Below are 21,644 nucleotides of genomic sequence, written 5' to 3' on the forward strand. Positions count from 1 at the left end.
GATTGTTTGCTGAGTAACTCATCGAAACTGACTGAACATCAAATACTGAGTAACTTGCACACTGAGTAAATTAGTTTTAAACTTGAACTTAAAATCATCCTTAAATACTGTACTGACCACTCAGAATATCAAACGCTTGACATTCTAAATACTGAGTGATTAATCCGTTAGCATAAATGCAAAGCACGCGTATAGCCTAGGATGACGTATTCGCCGTAATGTGTCATAAATGCCAGGATCATTGTCGGTACATGATCCCAAGGCAAAACTGACACATGGATTCGATTAAGATCCACACCATTCATTTCGTCTATAAATTATGGGTATTTCCCCATCTTTTACTCTTTACTCTTAATCAATTCTTAAGGCAAAGAAATCACTTAGAACTTCTTCTCTCTCATTCCTCCATATTCGAAGAATGACTAAGTTATCCTTCAACGTCTCCGGTGCCGGTCACCAAAAGGCCAGCTCCGATGAACCTACTGGAAATTCCCCTACGCCGAGCAAGGGAAAAACTGGCCAAAACTCAAACTCTGGTCAAGGAAAGACTGTGAAAATCCGAACCTACTCCAAAGTGTTTGAGAACGTACGTGAATGGAAGGTTGAGCCCTCCAGATGGGTTTCGGAGCACTTCGTACAGAATGAACAGCCATTTGCCGAATGGATTTCCAAGAATGAATGGACTGGGCTGTTCTCAGTCAGGGATGAAACTTATCCTGACCTAGTGAGGGAGTTTTACCACAACCTCAAGGTTGCCAGTGACTCCACCGACTACCTATGCACTGAAGTAAGAGGCAAAACCATCTTCATCAACCCTCTGTACATAGGAAACCTTCTCCAACTGAAAACTGAGGGAGCAAGGCTGAGAAAATCGGGAGATCAGGACAAGACAAACTATGTACACAGCTTCTGCAAACCTGAGGGCTACTCAGGAGAAGTCTCAGCTTCTTCGATTGGTCAGCACCAGAAAATGGCTCACTACCTGCTGAGTTATTTTATTTACCCGAAGATCAACTGCACTACATCAGCAACAAACTTTGAACAGTGCTTCATATGGCACATGCTGACGTACACCCCCATCAACATGCCGGTCTTCTTAGTTGCTGGGTTCCTACGCAGCACGGGTACGCTGAGACTTGGGTCACTCATAACTAGGATCCTCATTGACCACAAGATTGACCTCCAAGGTGAGGAATCTTACCGAGGATCTGAGATAACAGCATCCTCGCTGAGGGCGCTGAAGTTTGGACAGCCTTTGAAGAAAGGTAAAGCTGCTGCTGCTGCTGCTGCTGCTGATGCTGGCCAAGCTGAGGAAACTTCTGAGCCAAAAAAAGGGCGAAGAACTAAGGCCCCAGCTTCCCGCAAGAGGAAAACTGCTGAGACTCCTACTCCAAACGTTGAGTCTCCAGCAAAGAAGCAGAAGTCAGCTGGCAAGACAACTGAGAAAAGAACCAGGCAAGGTGAGCCTGGAACTGAGAACGCTGCTGAGCAACCTCAGAAGAAGCAGAATACTTCAACTTTGACTCCTCTGGAAGCCATACCGACCGACTTCATTGTACCGGGTGACTCTCACTTCACCCAGTATCAAGGTACCAATGCTGAGTCTGAGGAACCTGAGGTCTAGTTAGATGACCACTTCATCTCCCAAGTTGAGGAAGAACTTGATGGAGATAGTACTGAGGAAGAAGATGAAGAAACCAGCGGTCAGGATGCCGCTGAGGATTCTGAGGAATATGCCAGCAAAATTGAAGCTGAGGATGCTAACACTGGGTTAGCTGGTGGAGATGTGCATGTCGACACTGAGTTGGCTGCGGGAGTTGAGCAAGTACTTGACCAACACACTGTTGAACAAGTTGAAGAGCAAGCTGACCAGACTCATACTGAGCAACAGGGATCCTCTCCTACTCACTCAGAAGAACCTGCTCCTACTGACACTCCACCTCGCAAAAGGCGAAAGTTGGTCAAGGCCAGTGAAAAACCAGTCATTGAACTTCCTGTGCAACTTCCAACTCTTCCTAACATTGTCCTCTCTAAGACAACTAAGGACCCCTCTACCGTCCAACTTAAATTCTTCAATCGCCAATCCACTTCCACTACATCGGCGCAATTGGAAAAACAAGCCTCTGTTTCTTCTCAACAGGAACATGCCGACCCTAATGCCTCAGCAACATCAACCAGTCAGGTTGAACCGTCCACTGTTCATGCTGTCTCCTCAAGCATGGTGCTGACTCCCCATCCTTCCGCACTCAGCACAGACAGTGTTCGGGTTATTACTTCCACAACCAACCTCTCTGCTGATCAATTAACAATTCCTCCAACTCAAGTGCAGATTGAGCAAACTCATCCAGTCACTGACCAGGGTACTCCTTTTACTCCACTTCCTTCTGGTCATACTGATGTCCATCTGAATGCCACTGAGTCCGGCAAAAAGATCATCAACTCAGTGCAAGCATTAATCCGGGAACTTCAACATTCCACTCCTGCTGCTGCTGGTTCTACTATTCTCGAGACTACCCAGCTCTCTCAGGTCACTCAGCTTCTAAATGAAGTTAAGGGACTTAAAGATTTGCTAAATGTCGTCTTATCCTTCCAAGCCCAGCAAGCTAAACAGGCTTCAATTGCCAAGTTGGCAGAAATACAGCTGACAACAGTTCAACATATGAACTCTCTCCATCACCAAGTCCAGAAGTTGTCCGCTGTAAACACTGACTACGCCACTTCCTCTGAACTCAAAATGCTCTTTGCTCAGCTTCACACTGAGCAATTGAAGACCAACGAGCAAATGGTGTCATACAGTCAGTGCTCAGTAGAGCAAATCGGTGAGGCTATAAGGCTGCTTAATCTAAATAAGCAAGAGATGGATACTGACGCATTGAAGCAAAATGAGTTGCTGTCTCTCGCACAACAATCTTTCAACCACATCCATCATAACAATATCCAACGTCATCATTATGACTCGGCTCTCTTGAAGACATTCCACCAAATCTTTGCTGGCCTCTCTAAAGCTCTTATCTGGCAAGCCAAAGCTCAAGCTTACAGTGTAAATATGCTCAGTGCTGCTGATCTCCGAATACCCGTAGAGGTCTCAGCAGATGGAGTTGCCATTTTTGATGGCGTAAATGAAAGCGCTGAGAAGCTAAAGGAGCTTTCTCAGGAACTGACTCGTGCTGTCCTAACCGATGCATTCAAGCTCACCGAAGTTGACAAAACGGGGGAGAAAGCGCAAGAAGCTAGAGCTCAGCATGAGCGACGTCAGTACGAGTGAAGTCAGTCACAAGGCAAGAAAAAGAAATAGATAGGCTAGCTCAGCATAGGCCAAAACAGTTGTAATCTTTTTGTTGCCGTATCTATATATGTGTTGATATGTAATTACTGACTTCTATCATATATATCATATCTGCATTTCTTATTCAAATCCTGAGTTATGATATATGTTCCTATATACTGAGTTATTAAGTATCTTCAATTAAAATCAGCCATGTTTAACACTTGTAAAATTTATTTGACTAAATCAAATGCTGATAACATGTTTGACATTGACCTATGTGTTTATAAAACATTCTGATAAGAACTCATTGAACAATAAATTACTCAGCGCACTCTATATGACTAAACCTTCCGCTTTATACTGAGTAAATAGAATATGTTGAAATAGCTGACCTATATCTGAAAATTGACCTTAGACTTACTCATTTAAACCCTTAAATATTTTAAGTAAAACTAAGTCAGTAGCTCAACCCTTACGGGGGAGTTTGCTAAATTATATTAGGTCAACTATCATGGGGGAGCTCATACTGAGTTCCTTGCTGAATAGTTTTGCCAACATCAAAATGGGGGAGTTTGTTGAAACACCTTTCCACATAATTTTGATTTGACAAAATTGTTTAAGTATAATTAAAATACATATTCTAAACACACCAAGTTTAAATGCTTTAATTTATTCTACTAATGTTTTTGTTCAATGTTGAGTTAAAACTGTTATAAGACATAAGGATTAAATAGCCCAAGCCCATTACGGAAGCTAAGGCCCAAGTCAAACAACTCAGTACACTCGGCCCGCGTATGTCAAGACGTTGCCGTTTTGAACAAAACGCAACTCAGCAAACGGAAGGATCTAGAAGACCTTTGGGAACAACTTCAAGATGAAGCTGCTGAGTAGTCTCGACAAAGCGTACAAGACAGCAGCTGGCAAAGGAAAACTTCCAGACAAAGTATTTCCTCTTTGGGCAAAGTTCAGACGACACAGTATGATGTCCAGTTGACTTTACCATAAAAGGAGAAACAGTCTGCTGAGCTGACCGAGGACAGAAGATACACGATTCTGATTGGCCGAGAGCTTTGAGCAAGTCAGGATGACAACGACATATAGCTGTTTCCCTCCAACGGTTATTTCGAAATTCGAAATGAACGATGCCCAGACGTCTCTATAAATAGTGCCATCACAAGCTTCATTCCACACAGAACTTGATCAAGCCATTACGCTGACCAAATCTCTACAAGTTCTGCAAGCAAGAAGCAAAGCAAAAATTCTTACACTACATTTCTCATATCTGTGTAAAAGTCTAGAGTGATTGTAAATCGTCTAAAGTGTCTTAGCACATCTTTGTATTAGGACAAAACACTTATCATTTCTAGAGATAGAAAGGAGAGGCTGAGTACTCGGCTTTAAGTACTCAGCAGAGAGATTAGGATTGAGTAGAAGTATAGAGGAAGGTACTCTTGTCATACTCAATTGCTGATATTGTAAAAGGTTTGAGGCTCTACCTTTAAAGAGCTCAGTAGAGTATTTGAAATCTCGGAACGTGTTCCGGGGACAGGACGTAGGCTTAGAAGAAGCCGAACCTGGATAAATCTGCTGAGTGAAGTATTTCTTACCTTAACTCCTTATTTATATTGCTTGCTTTAAATAATCAAAACTGACCAAGTAAAGAGGTCAAGTTGAGTTGTGCGCGTTGAACGTCTGAGCTCAGGAATAGACTCTAAGTGCTATCTCCTGACTTAAGCTAAGAAACTGACCTAGTCACCTGTTGACTAAGCCAGTACCTTACTGTTTACTCAGCGCCGCTGTTCAAACTCTTTTTTAGAAAAAAAAAAGAAGTCTGCCTAAATTGCAAAAAGTTTAAATAGTTCCTAACCCCCCCCCCCCCTTGGAACTATACTTGCAACTAAACAAGGGACCAACAGATTTAAGTCCCATCTATTCATTATATGGTTTGATTGATGAGAGTTTTATGCATGTTTTATATGGCTGCAACATTTCCATTCGAGTTTGGCAAATTGCAGGAATGGAAAGAATTCTAAACTGGAGAGGTCATTATTCAAGGAGTGTGTGAGCTTTATTTTTAATACATTGTATGTACTCTTTTTGTGTGTGGGCTATGGTCATCTGAGGTATTTGGACAGGTAGAAACAATTACATTTGGAACAATGTTAAGATGTCTCCAAGAGCGGTTTTCCATATGGTTTGTCTGGATTTAAAGGAATGGCAGGATGCACAAACATTGCATCACGGCAGAAATAGTTCGACGTAAAATTCATTAACACATAAATGGTGCAGACCACCTCCCCAGATTCACAAGTTAAATATTGATGCTTCCATGATTCCAGGTTTTGGTTTGTTAGGGGTTGGGGCTGTACTTTGCAATAGTGAATGTCAGTTTTATGGTGCATTTTCTAAGCTTCTCCCAGGCAATTATCAAGCCGGAGATGGAGAAGCAGTGGGTATAAGGGAAGTGCTGAGTTGGTTAAAAATAAAGGTTTGGGAAGATGTGAGATTGATTCTGGTGTCACTCAACGTTTGATTCATGAATTATAGAAAAGGTTTGCGATCCACAATCTATATTATTTATCCTATTTTCTCGAGCTACAAGTGGTGCGTGATTTCGGGATTATGACTTTACGCCATGGTAAGTACATTGATAACTTTCTTTCACGTGTTCAAATGATACTTGTAGTCCAATTTCCACCCCTAATGAACCCCAAAAGGCAGTTACATATTTAGCTAGGTGAGTCGTTTCATGATCCCTTATTGTTTCATAGTGGTGTTGGTGCTTTTCAGTATCTCATCATTACCCATCTAGATATTGCTTTCATTGTGAACAAGGTTTCTCGGTTTGTTAGTGCTCCTATACAGGTTCCTTGTGCAGTTGGGAAGTGAATACTCCAGTATTTGAGGGGTACTTCATCTTATGGCCTTCGCTTTGTTACTGGCTCTTCCCATCTTCACTTGCAATGATATTTGGATGTAGATTTGTAATATAATGGCGTTGGATAAGTTGGAGACTCCTAAGTATTGATTATGATCTTTCTATTTCACTCCCGATGCTGAATGATGTCATTTAGGGTCGAGTGTGACAGATTTAGCCAGTTTTACGGATGATCGTAAATCAACAACTCGAATTGTTGTTTACCTTGTATCTAATCTTGCTTCTTGGTGTTCTCGAAAACATAGGGTTGTTGTAAGTTCTTCTACTAAGGCTGAGTACTTATCAGACTTTGGCTACTATTTTCTTTGGAGTTTTATGGTTAAAACAACTAATTTTGAGATTAGTTTTGTTGTTCATTCTCCGACCTTGTAGTATGACAATCTAGGTGCCGCTAATCTTATCATGAATCTCATTTTTCAGTAGCCTAGTAAACTCTTGAAGATTGAATTTCATTTTGTTTTGAAGTATGTTACTTAAAAACAATTTTATATTCGCTATATTTGCTCTGTTATTCAAATTGTTGGTTCGGAGGTCATTCTCAAAAATTAATGGCTAAATTTACGCTTGTTCCATCCATGCTTAATTTGTGAGGGCATGAAGGAGTTACACAATTCCTAAGTTGTTAGGATTTATCCTAATACCTCTTGTATTCTTTTTTTTTTAATTAGAACTTCTCATTGAAATTGTATGTATAAACACATTTATTAAGTGAATATACACAGGCTACTCTATTGTTTCAGTGTTGTTTTTCACTTTAAGTTTTAATGTGTTTTGTTTTGAGTTCTTTCTTAATAAATGTTTTTTTTTTCTCATAAAGAAAAAGATAATAATGTGAATAAACTAATATATGGAATCCGAATAAAAAAATCCTTCAAAAGCAAAAAAGAAAAAAAAAATCTTGAGAAAAAAACATTTTATTATATGAAAGCGTAAATGAGATTGAAACTGAAAGTGCTGGAATTGCAGATCTAAATGGGGACAATGTAGTCAATAGTCAACAACTTGCCTTTTTTATTTTTGAGACCACATGCCCTGAGGTACACAATAATGAATATGTACAACATCATCTTCTCAACGCATAACCAAAATTTAATTATATGACATAAAAATCAACAAAATGAGAAACACGTTTGTTTGACAACTTAACATATGTTTTTAGGATTAATATATAATTACACATATCGTATTTTATCATTTGGTACTCTAAACTTATATTTGGATACTTTTATTTGCGACATAACAAGAAATGTATTTAGATAGAAGTTTTTTTTTAATAATTTTTTTAAAAGGATGAGTTGGAATTCATAACCCATCATCTTTAAAACTAGAGATGTACCAAATTGAGTTATCTTCTTTTAGGGTTCGTTTGTTGTTACCTACTATTTGTTGTTCCTATTGGAAAAAAAAACCGTTTTTCCAAAAAGCAGAGATTTTCTACTTTTGTAAAAGAAAAGCTATTCTAGTGTTAAGATACACATGAGATTACTAATCAAACATCTAAAACTCTCACTTTTAAAGTGAAAAAGCAAACCAGAATATGAAAATGAGTAACGAGAAGTTTGACTTGTGGTAGTCGTATCAATTTTAAAATTTATCAAACAATTGATAGCATTGGGTCCAAAATTAACAAATTTAAACATGTAATAAATCTAAAAGTAAATTAGAATATGAAACGGTAAAACGCCACAAGTTACTCTTTTTGCATTAAATTATCTATCCCTTTCTTATTTTCTAATTCAATTTTACATTTAAAAAACTTTATTTTTCTTTTTCAATTGAGTAGCATATTAGAAGAACCGTGTTGCAGATCACTTGGCGGCAGAACCGTGTTGCAGATCACTTGGCGGCAGCTGGCCATGAGAGGGTGTTAGGTGTTACTACCCTTACCGTTCCCCCTATCGCTCTTTCTCCTCTTCTTTTAGAGGATAGGATTGGGGTTAGCTTTCCTAGGCTAATCCCGATGTAGTTGCTTTTTGTTTCGTTTGCTTTCCTTTCCTTTTCTACAAAAAAAAAAAAGAAGAGTTCACTAAAACTAGCTTGTTATAGAAATATGCCAATATTAAGCTTCTAACAAATTCAATTTTTACTAATTAAATCTCGTAAAATGGATATATTATGATTAATTATTTTTAAATATATTAATTTTCTATTATACAATCCAATTATGTATGCGATTCGAAAACACATTTATAAAATTATAATAAGCATATCATTACTATCCTATTGTAAAACAGTTAAATCAAATGAGTTTGACTTTTATTAAACTAAATGGATATATATTTGACTGGCGATCAATGTCATCAAGTAACGTGTTACAATAACATGTTGTCAGTTCAGTTCCACGCATTCTGAACGAAACTGTGACACGCGTAACAAACATCCAAGAGAATTTAACGATCTAAAACTTAATATATCTATTAAAAATACTTAATTAATTAATGGCTAAATATATGTTTTTCAAAAAAAAAAAATCAGAAGTTTAATTAATAAAAATCGGATTGAAAATGCCTATAAATATGCGGTTTCCTACTATAAACAAATAATTGTGTTTTGTTTTGTGACTTTGTGATAGCATTTCTTTTTTGTTTGAAAGCAGGCAAAAAGACAGATTTCAGAACCCAAAAAACAACATTATTGAGATGTTAAGGAATGGTAGAATAGTCATTTCACTGTTTTCCTTTCCTAAACAAGAGAAAGGTAACGACAATAAACTGAATAAGAATGTTACCGTTCTTCATTATCTTAAGCATAAATCAAATCATAATTACGATTAATTACCCCTATTAATCTTCTTAATTCTATACGTATTCTATATAATCTTCTTCCTAACTCTTGTACCGACATTTTCTGCTAATTCTTTGTCAGCTTTTCCTTTTTCTTTTTCTTTCCTTTTTATTTTATTAATATTATTTTTACACTCATTCTACTCTACCAAATCAATATAATGCATATGCCTCCTTGTGGAGAGAGAAAGATAGAGTCTTTGTCTTAATTTTCCCCTGTTTTAGTTGAGTTGAGAGAGAAAATGGGGTGACTTACCATTTTCGCAGCTGGGAGTTCATAGTCACAGCTGCTTCCGAGTTTCGTTTATTGGTACGTGTTTAATCTGCACTCTCCATACAAAAAGATTCGCTTTTTACAGTTTTCTTTTGGCTTTTTCTCTTGATTTTTATGATAGTCAGATCAAAATCCATTTTAATTAGTCTTATGGAGATCAGTTTGTTTGAAGATTGTGTTTTCTAATCCTTTGCTTTTGGTTTTTCTGATTGGTCGATTTTCAATTTGCTCATAGTTGTTTTATTACCTGATTTGAAAGAGGATGTAGGAATGCTGCTGCCTCATATCCTATATTACCCTTGATTTTTCATTGTTTGCTGTGATTTCCAATTTCTAGCATCGTTTCACCATGTTCCTGCTTGTGTTTTGAAATTTACAGGTTTCTGACGATTTTATTTTAATTTCCTTTGGCTAGAGAAACAGTGGATTGTTGTTCAACTGAGCAGGTAATCAGCATACTAACTGTTTGTAAATTTGTTTGATAGATAGCATCTATTTGAATTTTACTTATGCAGTTCATGATAAACTCCGGGTGCAGGTCCAAGAAGTGAAAGAAAGATCTGGGTGGGTCTTTAGGTGGGTAGGAAGAAGGTTAAATTATTAGTCTGGCCTGGATCTACTCCCCGGAGTTTTATTCCTGGTGCCAGGCGCAGAGCCTTTCAAAGTCAATACCAGTTGGTTTGGTTTTGTTGGCTGGAATCATGGCAACCTTATCACAATCTGAATCTAGGCGCCTTTATTCTTGGTGGTGGGACAGCCACAATAGTCCAAAGAATTCAAAATGGCTTCAGGAAAATCTTAAAGGTATCTTTTTTCTCTTCTTAGATCTTAATTACCCCAGTTATATGTTCAATCCTTCATTACATTGCACACATTTTAAGATATATGTGATGTTTATGGAATAGAAACTTAGTTAACATAAACATAGTTGGAAAGGATACGTGATTAATACTTTTGTAGGTTAAAAAATGATGAATTACTAACTACACATAAATGACATTTTGTTGTAATCGTTGCTTTGGATAGATTAAGCACTAAGTATGGAGTTATTGTTCATAGAAGCGTAAATTGGGTATTGCTAAAGCCGGGGTCGAATGTTCAAGGAATTAGAACAAGTAACATTTTGTCTTGGGAAAGTATAAAACATATAGTTCAGGCCTAGATTTACAGCTGCCTGAGACAAACTCTATTGCATTATCAGAGGATCACTCCATAAAGGATCTTATTTGGAAAAGTTTCCTATGCTCACATTGGACTTTTTAGTTTTACATATTGCAGAGTTTTGAAAATAGAATTCAAAAAAATTATCAGCTTTCTAGAGTGATGGAAGAAATGAACAGTATATTTTTCTTGCCTCTTTTAGTTTTTCTTCTATGCTATAAGAACTTAAATTTTGAGAACACCAGTCTATTTCAACTCTTTATCTTGAAATTTGCTAATTTATGACCAAATAATGGCGGAAAAGCAAATAAGTGTTTTACAACATAGGCACCATGACTATAATTTGCTTATCTAGCTTTTCCGATCCATATGACCTGCTGAAGGAACCATTTCATTGTGCAGTATTAACAAAGACCTAATCATCGAGTGAGCTCAGAATAGTGTAACTTGTAGCAATATGGAGATTGTATGCTTGTTTCCAACTTTAGCTTCTGCTTCTTCATTCTTTAAATCTTGGTTTGTGCTCCTCCTTCTTCTTTGTAGTAATTAACTTTTAAAAGTTTGGAACCAACACAAACTTCTATTGAACTTCAGGAAATTTATACATCAATACAAACATCAGTTACAACTGACTTCCATAACTTCTTCTAAACATAAGCAATAACTGAATAACTTCTCCTGAATTCAAATAATTAAATAAAACATTATCTGCTAATAAATTAACTAAGGCACATTTCCAACAAACTCCTCCTTGCCTTAGTATTTACAAACACCCAACTTGTTTCTCAAATATTCGAATCTTCCTTTTGGAAGAGCTTGGGTCAACACATCTGCAATCTGCTAAGCGTATTTTAATCAAATCTCAACACTCCCTCTTGATTCAAAGTTTGTTTTGATGATGTACTTCTCATCACCATTCTAGAATTGGAGCACTTCTCTCCAAATGCTTCATATTGGTGCACATCTCACCAATTTCAAAACAATGTTTCTTCTTCTTCTTCGGCAAGATGTGTCAACTTGACACTTTCTTCGGACTTGGTTCTACAATTCTTTTGAATATGCCCAAACCTTTTGCACTTGTGACACTGAGGCTTCCCTTTGTGGCAGCAATCGTCTTCATGGTGACCGGGCTTGCTACAAATAGCACATTTGGACTGAGCTTTTCCTTTTGAAGATGAACCCTTTGCCATATAAGCACCTTCAACTACTTGTTGGGTTCCTTCTTTTCTTAAACTTCTTCTTTGCTCTTGTGCATGTAGAGCATTGATTAATTCAGGCAAGGAAATTTGACTAATATCTCTGGAATCTTCGAGAGATGAAATTTTTGCCTCAAATCTTTCGGGCAAACTTACAAGCACCTTCTCTATGATCCAGCTATCGGGTAGATCTTCTCCCATCAATCGGATTTTATTTATCACCGTCATTAGTTTATTAGAGAACTCTTGTAGAGTCTCCTTTTCTTCCATTCTCAAAATCTCGAAATCTCTTTTGAGATTTAACAATTGCATTCTTCTTGTTCTATCATTGCCATGATAGAGACCCTTCAAAGTATCCCAAGCTTGCTAATTCTGGCCATCAAAAACTGGTGCAACAACCTGATTAAAAGATATTGCATCTGCTTCCATTCTATCTCTCAAGATAATTTGCTCTGATACCAATTTGTAGTAATTAACTTTTAAAAGTTTGGAACCAACACAAACTTCTATTGAACTTCAGGAAATTTATACAGCAATACAAACATTAGTTACAACTGACTTCCATAACTTCTCCTAAACATAAGCAATAACTGAATAACTTCTCCTGAATTCAAATAATTAAATAAAACATTATCTGCTAATAAATTAACTAAGGCATATTTCCAACATTCTTCATTGCATCGTAGTTGCTGCTTGACTAGCCTTTACTGATCAAGAGTCCCGAATTGGATTCTCAAAAAAGTGGGCATATTTTATTTCCCTAATGTTGACATTGACATGAATACTACCTTAACATATATCACACTTTTCATTGTGCATGATGAAATTTGTAGAAATGTAGATCCATGAGCTGATTTCTGTAAGTTGTAATGTATACTGTATAGCTATGTAACTATCCACCTAATTGCTTATAGTGAGGAAGTGATATGATATTTCACTTATGTATTCATCTTTTTCTTTTTCTTTTTTTGGAATAATTCACTGTTCATTTATTTGATGAATATATCTTTTTTAAGCAGATATGGATGCCAAAGTCAAAGCAATGATCAAACTCATTGAAGAGGATGCAGATTCATTTGCAAGAAGGGCAGAAATGTACTATAAGAAACGCCCAGAACTGATGAAATTAGTTGAAGAGTTCTACAGGGCTTACCGTGCATTAGCAGAGAGGTATGATCATGCAACTGTGGAGCTTCGTCAGGCCCATCGAACAATGGCAGAAGCATTTCCCAACCAAGTACCTTATGTTCTGGCTGATGATTCACCCTCAGGCACTTCAGGTCCTGACGGTGAGCCTCACACACCAGAAACGCCACATCCAATTCGTGCATTCCTTGGCCCAGATGACTTGCAGAAAGATGCTCTAGGACTCTTGTCAGCCAATCTGCAAACCATGACAAGCAATGGAGGGTTTTCCGATGGATCTGACTCTAGAATAAGGAAAAGGGGATTAAAACAGCTCAACGAGATGTTTGGAACTGGATTAGGAGTTTCAAATGTTTCAGAAGTTGAAACTGAAGTCCAAAACTTGAAGAAAACTCTTGCAGAGATTCAAGCTGAAAAGGAAGCTGTTCTTCTTCAGTACCAACAGACTTTGCAGAAGTTATCTAGCATGGAGAGAGAACTTAAGGAAGCCGGTGGACTTGATGAACGAGCAAGCAGAGCTGAAATTGAAGTTCAAATCCTGAAGGAAACCCTTCTCAAATTAGAAGCTGAGAGGGATGCTGGTCTACTTCAGTACACCAAATCTCTGGAAACAATATCTAGCATGGAGAATTTGATATCTCAAATGCAAGATGATGTTAAGGGACTTGATGAGAGAGCAATTAAAGCAGAAACAGAAGCTCAGGCTCTCAAGCAAGACCTTTACAGACTGCAGGCTGAAAAGGAAGCTTGGCTTATTCAGTACAATCAGTGCCTTGAGATTATATCTGTTTTAGAGAACAGAGTTTCACAAGCAGAGGCAACTTCCAGAATGCTTAGTGAGCAAACTGAAAAGGCAGAAACTGAAGTTGAAGCATTGAAGCGAGAAGTTTCCGTATTGAATGAAGAGAAAGAGGCTGTTGAACTTCGATATGAGTGGTGTTTGGAGAGAATAGCAAAACTGGAAGGTGAAATGTCTCATGTCCAAGAAGATGTCAAAAGGCTCAACTGTGAAGTTCTTACAGGGAATGCAAAATTGAAAAGTGTAGAAGAACAGTATATTGTGCTAGAGAGATCTAATGAATCTTTGAAGATGGAGGCAGACAATCTGGCAGAAAAAATAGCAACAAAGGATCAACAACTTTTGGAGAAGGAGCATAATTTGGAGAAACTTCAGGATTCACTTCATCATGAGCAGTCACAATTTCTTCAAGTAGAAGCTGCTTTGCACTCTCAATCTCAAGAGGAACAGAGGGCTTTGGCGCTAGAGCTTGAGAAAAGAGTCCAAATGCTGAATGATCTGGAGATATGCAACAATTACCTGCAGGAAGATCTCCAGCGTGTCAAGGATGAGAACAAGAGTCTCAGCGAATCAAACAGCTCTTCCAGCAATTCACTTATGACTTTGCAAGCTGAAATTTCTAGCTTGAAGGAAATGAAAGATAAACTAGAAGAGGACCTTTCCCTGCAAGTGGCCCAGAGTGATTCCTTACAGCAAGAGATATGCCGTTTGAAGGAGGAGATGGAGGTTTTGAACAGGAGATATCAGGCTTTAATAGAGCAAGTGAGCTCAACAGGCCTTGATCCTGAGAGCCTCAGTTCGTCATTCAGGGACTTGCAAGATGAGAACCTGAAGCTCGAAGAAGTCTGCAAGAAGGTCAGAGATGAAAAGGAAGATCTCTATGATAGGTTGAGGGACATGAGTAAGCTTCTGGAGAGAAATGCTTCTCTGGAGAGATCTCTGTCAGAACTGAATGGCAAGTTGGAAGGTTCAAGAGAAAAGGTCACAGAATTGCAGGACTCCTGCCAGTTTCTTCAAGGAGAAAAATCAGGTCTTGCTGCTGAAAAAGCAATATTGCTGACTCAGTTGCAAACTATGACTGATAATATGCAAACGCTCTTGCAGAAAGATGTAGTGCTTGAGAATTCGCTCTCTCATGCAAATGTTGAACTTGAAAGTTTGAGGGTGAAGTCAAAAAGTCTAGAAGAATATTGTCAGATGCTTAAAAATGACAGATCCAGTCTTCAAAATGAAAGAAGCAGCCTCGTAATCCAGCTGGAAAATGTTGAAAAGAGACTGGGCAACCTAGAAATGAGGTTTACAAGATTAGAAGAAAAGTACAGTGATCTGGAAAGGCAGAAAGAATCAACACTTTGCGAAGTTAAAGCATTGCAGAGTCACCTCGGTATAGAGAAACAAGAGCGTGTGTGGTATGTACAGTCAAGCGAGTCCCGAATGGCAGATCTGGAAAAGCAGGTCGTTCTGCTGAAAGAAGAAAGTAAGTTGGGTAAGAAAGAATTTGAAGAAGAACTAGACAAGGCTGCAAATGCCCAAGTTGAGATCTTGATTTTGCAGAAGTTTATACAGGATTTGGAAGAGAAGAACATGTCTCTGTTGTTTGAATGCAAGAAACACGTGGAGGCATCTAAACTGTCAAATAAACTAATATCAGAGTTGGAAACTGAGAATCTTGAGCAGCAGGTGGAAGTTGAATTCTTATTGGATGAAATTGAAAAGCTGAGAATGGGAGTACGCCAAGTGCTCAAGGCTGTTCAATTTCATTCGCCCATTGAACATGAAGAGGGGATTGAGGAAGGGCAAATTCCTCTTCATATTTTGGACAATATTGAGGACCTAAAAGTTTCACTTGTCAGGAGTGAGGATGAGAAGCAGCAACTGGTGGTTGAGAACTTAGTATTCTTAACTTCACTTGGAGAACTAAGATCAGAGGCTGCTGAACTTGCGTCGGAGAAGAAAATGCTTGATCGCGAGTTTGAGATGATGACTACGCATTGTACTATACTGGAAAAGGATAAGGATGAACTTCTGGAGAAGAACAGGCAGCTAAGTTTGGAAGTAAGTAAAGGAGAGCAGCAAGAGAAAGTATTAAAGGCTAAACTTGAAACTCAACACGAGGATCTTGCAAGTTTGCGGGGTTCTCACCTGGCACTACAAGAAGAAAACTCTAAGGCACTTGCGGAAAATAAAACTTTGCTTAAGAAATTTTCAGATCTCGAAGAGGAAATACGTGTAGCTGAAGAGGAAAACAGTGACATTCTCCAGGAAGCGCTATACCTTGGTAGCTTATCATCAGTTTTTAAGAGTGTTGGGACTGAGAAAGCTGAAGAACTTGAAGCAGTTTCCAATGATCTCAGCTGTCTCCATGTGATCAACAATGAACTAAAAAAGAAGGTTGAGACATTGGAGGAGAAGCTGGATGCAAAAGAAGCTGAGAGTCTACATCTTAACAACATAATTGAGAAGTTACAGCAGGAACTGCAAGATCGAATAGACGTAACAGATCAATTAAACTGTCAAATTTTGATTGGAGAGGATTTTCTCAGACAGAAAGCTGCTGAGCTTTCAGAAGCAGAACAGAAGCTCATGGCCACACATGACTTGAATGCTGATTTATGCAGAACAATTGAGGAGCTGAAGAGGGAATGTGAAGAATCAAAACACAGTAGACAGATTATAGAGAAGCAGATTCTTGAACTTGTCAAAGATAGCACAAGTCAGACGAAGGAAATCGGATGTCTCAAAGAAGAAAATGAGAATTTGGTGTTAGAAGTGAGTTCATTGAGCAAGGAACTCGAAGAACGAAGGACCAGAGAAGAGAATTTGAGTTTGGAGTTACAAGAGAGAACCAATGAATTTGAACTCTGGGATGCTGAGGCTTCATCTTTCTATTTCGATCTTCAATTATCCTCCATACATGAGGTCTTACTTGAGAATAAAGTTCAAGAGCTGAGTGCAGTTTGTGAGAGTCTTCAACATGAAAAGGCGGCTAAGGATATCAAGATCGAACAGATGAACGAAAAATCTGCATTCTTAGAAACTGAACTTGGAGAATTGAAAGCTCAGTTGTCTGCATATGCTCCAGTGATAGCTACCCTAAGAGATAATGTGGAATCTCTTGAGCACAATGCTCATCTTTCCTCAAAAACTTCTGCAGGAAATCAAGCACAAAAGGTAATCTTTTTTTCCCAAAAAAAAAAACACACTGATTCAGTTTTTTGCTATATATATGAAGTAATGCCTGAAGCTAAACATAGTTTTATATGCTGTCTCTTTCTCCAACTCGTGATAGGCCTTAACATCCGATTACTCAAATGTTTCTTCTATTAGTAAAAATTGATTGATCGCCTAACATTGCAGCTTCTAAAAATTACTCTTCTAATATGTTTTTTTTTTCTCTTCTATCATCAGGGTGTAAATATGGCAGTTCACCCTCAGGAAACAAAGCAAGAATTCAGATCCAACGAAAATGTGGCAGATGGAATTTCAGATTTGCTGAAGATTCAAGACAGAATTAAAGCCGTAGAGAATGCAGTGATCAAAGAAATGAATAGCCCTCCATTGCAAGAAATAGCCACAACTACTGCTAAGGTAGAATATCCAGTCACAGGGGCTGAAAGGTTGAGGTTGAGAGACCTTTCAAACAGAGAAAAGAAAGAGGCAGAACTCGAGGATGAGCCCACTAACAATTCCGAGTCCTACAAGTGCAGGCTTACTGAGGTGAAGAATGGGGCTTTGATGAAAGATATTCAACTTGATCAGGTAGCAGACTTTGCCTTGTACAGGAAGAGCAATTCTGAGGCTGATAGCCAGATGCTCGAGTTATGGGAATCAGCTGAGCAACAGCACCATAGCCTTGATGTTCTGGATCGTATCACTAGAAAACGGGCAGCTGCAAGGTTGGCCAAAGCGAATGCACGTCGTCAGTCCAAAGGTACCAACCAGACTAATAGAGAACCATCTTTAGAGTTTCAGGTGGATAGGGAACTCGGTATTGACAAGCTGGAGGTGTCACGAAGCATGAGGAGTCAAGAAAGGAGAAGAGGAAAGATTTTGGAAAGACTTGCTTCTGATGCACAGAAATTGGCGTCGCTGCAAACAACTGTGGAGGATTTGAAACAGCACATGGCATTGAAGAAACATAGCAAGAAGGCCAACAACGTCGAATTCGAAAGAGTAAAGAGACAATTACAAGAAGCCGAGGATGCTATAGCGCACCTAGTTAATGCCAATGGTCAGCAAACAAAAGGCATGGAAGAAAGCCGCCCTTCATCATCAGATGGTAATGAATCACCAGTTTCGGATGAGAGTGACAGTGTCAGCAGAAAGAAACTGATAGAACAAGCACGGAAAGCATCAGAGAAGATAGGAAGGCTGCAAGTGGAGCTACAAAGCATCCATTACGCACTGCTAAAACTGGAGGAAGAAAAGAGAAGCAAAAGTAAGCTGAGGTTTTCAGGAAGTAGAACAGGAATCCTGTTGAGGGATTTCATCTATAGTGGTGTGAGGAAAAGTGGTAGCAGCAGGAGGAGGAAGAAGGGTTGTTTCTGTGGGTGCGCAAGACCTTCAACTCGTGAAGATTGAAGTAATTGTTTAACTGTTGTTATGTTTTAAGACTTAAAAAGAACATATATATGTTGGGGATTAGTTAGGGTGAAATGTTGTTTTAGCTTAGGAGAGCATTAAAAACTAGTCTGATCTAGCTATAATAAGCTGTTTCCCTGAGCATTTTTATGCTTCTAATTCATCAAAAAATTATGAATGCAGTCTCTACAATTCAAGATTTAAAAGGGCAGATTTAATTGTTATGTTTGTTTGATTGTCACATCATATCAAGTCTCAATTATCTTTAAAATGTTTATTGTGTTACTAACACAAAATGACAACCACGAATCATGTTTGATAACAAGAATCAGCATTTAAAATTAATACATGGAGTGCTTATTGACTTTTAGCTTGTTTGATAATACCACTTAAAAAAATCACTTATATTTAAATTAAAATTTTAAGTTCAACATTATCAACTAATAGTTTTAATTCCAGTACTTATTTTTAGTATTTATTCAATAGTTACATCATTTAATACTTTCAACATTTATAATATTCATCACTTAAAATGCATTGCTTATATTTCAGCACTTATTTTATTTTTATCAAATATTACATGAGTTAATTACAATTTTTTTTATTAAAATATTTATTGTGTTATACAATTATAAATAATCTATCAAAATGCACGAAATTGTTCTGGTTTAATAGATAAATTTGTTTTGAATGCCCGATATAGCAATACTATAACTATCAAACCAACCAACTCAAATTTTCATTAAGTATGAAAAAAATTGTTATTTCTTGAAAATGTTAGGAAGTACATTTACATCATTAGTAAATTTATATCATTCCATAGGCATGGGTGGCTCTAGGGGGAGCCCGTCTAGGGTCTTCAATTTAGAGGCGCCTCTAATTCAAGAAGTTTTAGGATGGACCGGATGAAATGGACTCGATTAATGAACAATGAGATCATAATAGGATTGATGTAAAGAATAAAGTTGTATAATCATCATCATTTTTTCATTGGTAAATTGGTAAGGTCCATTAGACCACAGTAAAATTTCCCTCTAATATAATAACTATTAAGATATATTTTTATTAAAAACTACCCGTGTAAATAATTATTTTATCCATCTCTCAATTTAATAGTAGTCATACAGTCTGATAAAAAAAAAAAATAAAAAAAAAATCGAAAGTCGACAACAATAGCTTAAAAGAGGCCTCCAAAATTTATTGCACAATTTTTCTCTTAGCAATAATTAGGTGAGTTACAAATGTAGCCTTATATGGTTATTTGGGAAGAGTGGTTTAATGTCCACGTACAAAATTATACGATCTTAAGCCAAACATTTAGGGTATTGCTATATACCGCAAAGGTTATACTTTCCACCGCACCCTTTTGACATTTATGTCATTCTCACAATTTCAAACTAATAACCAAAAACTCTCAAATCCTCTCTAGCTTTTGAAGCTTTTTATAAAACTCGACCTAAAACGACATGCCGTCAAAGGAAGGAAGGGGAAAAGGCTTAATGAATCTTCAGATAAGTTTTTTTTTTTTTTTTTTTTGCACAAGTTCAAAAGGAACTGATGTACAAAAATATATAATCAGAAATTCTTCTATTAAATAATTAAATTTAATTTGTTCTAAAAAGCACAGACAAGGCAAGAGGAGTTATACGTATATATAAAAAGCATACTCAATTTTATTTTTTTTATAAAAAAACATTCTCATTTTAATAACAGACAAAAATAATAATAATAATTATGTTAGTGGGCACTGTTAGTATTTTGGGTCCCTAACAATAATATTAGCATATTTGTACCATTAATCATTGAATTGAATCCATCATGCATGCATTGCTAACATTGTATGAATCATTCTTCTCATGAACTCTATACAAGAATTTAAAGGGGCCTCAAGCCTTCAGATTATGATAACTGCTATTATTTTTGAGAAAGTATATATCTATTTATGTCTAACGTATAGACATTGTCCGTTCCAGTATTTTTGAGGTCTAAATTATGGTGGAACTAGAAATTTATATAAGGAAAGTTAATTTAATCATGTGACAGTATCAGAGTATAGATTCATGGAATTGGGGAAAATTTTCTGAAGTCAAACCAGTTAAGGTTGCGTAATTTTTATTTTTATTTTTGCCCTCCAACGCCCTAAAAGTTGAATGCTAAAAAACATAGTGCTAAACCAAAAAGAATTAGATATATTTAACATTTTATAAATCCAACTTTCATTTTTAAAAAATTGTACCACTTTTATCTTTTTATTTTTAATTATGAATTTCTTATAATTTTTATAAAGTAAAATTTAATCCAAAAATTATTATTTTTTAGTTTGAAAAGCTTAAAAATTGATTTAGAGGAAAAAAATAGTTTAAAATCGTTAAGAAATAAAGAGGATATAGAAAGTAATTAATAATAACATAGTTATTTAAAAAAGAAAATTCAAATAGTTAAATAAAAACCTTTAAGTTTTGAACTCGTGACTTTTACATAAAACATATCTCTTCATCAACTAAACCATTTTAAAATATTGAAATTACGCTACAAAAACAGCAACATAAACTAAAGTTAAGAGGCTATCAAGTACCGAATTGATACTACTCAAGGGTTGAGGAGGCGGCCAGGGGGCCCAAGCCCTAGACTGCTCCGTCCTAGGAAAAGAATGAAGAAATTAGGAACTATATTGTTGTGTGCTAATGTACAAATTTAGCCTTATGGTTAATGGGAAATGACAAATTTAAAATCTACGCACAAAACATTACAATCGTAAGACTAAATTTTACCAGATGGTGCAATTTCAATTCTTATTAACAAAAGACGATTTTTTTTCGTGTGCAGTTTCATGTAAAGACAATTCTTATTAAAAAAAAAAGGGTTCCGCCTCCGATTTTGGAGGCGGAACCCGTGATTTCGGACATATCGTTTTAGGTTCCGCCTCATTAAGCCTTTTCCCCTTCCTTCCTTTGGCGGCATGTCGTTTTAGGTCGGGTTTTATGAAAAGCTTCAAAAGCTAGAGAGGATTTGAGAGTTTTTGGTTATTGGTTTGAAATTGTGAGGAGGGCATAGATGTCAAAAGGGTGCGGTGGAAAGTATAACCTTTGCGGTATATAGCAATACTCAATTTATATGTTGTCTTATTAGTTCCCTAAACTTAAAGTGTCATTATTAATTCCTAAATCTATAAAAACGTCGTAAAAATGTACACAATAGAAAATTAATTTGTTTTAAAGACGTAGAATTATGAATTAGACCTTTATTTTCGAAGCTTTGAATTTTTTTTTAAGATTTTAGCAAATTGCAATGTATATCACTTTAAACAAGTTCAAGGGGCAAATGAAACACTTTAAGCAAGTTCATGAGGCCAATAAGCCAGTTTAAACAAATTCAGGTAGCCAATAGGTTATTTTAAGCAAGTTAAGGGGGCTAACAAGACATCATGTAAGTTCACGGCACCAATCAAGCTTTTTGGATAAGTTTAGGGGGCTCTTGATGTATTAAATCTTTAGCGTA

The 21,644-nt window shown here is 36.9% G+C and overlaps 1 protein-coding gene across 2 annotated transcripts; it reads left to right on the forward strand.

Annotated features, from left to right (window-relative positions):
• Nucleotides 1-9,048: 9,048 nt before the first annotated feature.
• On the forward strand, nucleotides 9,049-18,338 carry LOC136219694 (protein NETWORKED 1A-like). 2 transcript variants are annotated; one of them, XM_066007181.1, is made up of 5 exons: nucleotides 9,049-9,299; nucleotides 9,643-9,709; nucleotides 9,802-10,067; nucleotides 12,640-16,736; nucleotides 16,974-18,338. In XM_066007181.1, the coding sequence occupies exons 3-5, from the start codon at nucleotides 9,965-9,967 to the stop codon at nucleotides 18,144-18,146; spliced, it is 5,373 nt and encodes a 1,790-aa protein (XP_065863253.1). In that variant the 5' UTR covers nucleotides 9,049-9,299; nucleotides 9,643-9,709; nucleotides 9,802-9,964; the 3' UTR covers nucleotides 18,147-18,338. The 2 variants fall into 2 exon arrangements, with proteins under 2 accessions (XP_065863253.1, XP_065863254.1); XM_066007182.1 differs by having other exon boundaries at nucleotides 9,679-9,709.
• The last annotated feature ends 3,306 nt before the right edge of the window (nucleotides 18,339-21,644 follow it).

This window comes from Euphorbia lathyris, chromosome 2, assembly GCF_963576675.1.
Source record: "Euphorbia lathyris chromosome 2, ddEupLath1.1, whole genome shotgun sequence".
In the NCBI taxonomy this organism is placed as follows: Eukaryota; Viridiplantae; Streptophyta; class Magnoliopsida; order Malpighiales; family Euphorbiaceae; genus Euphorbia; species Euphorbia lathyris.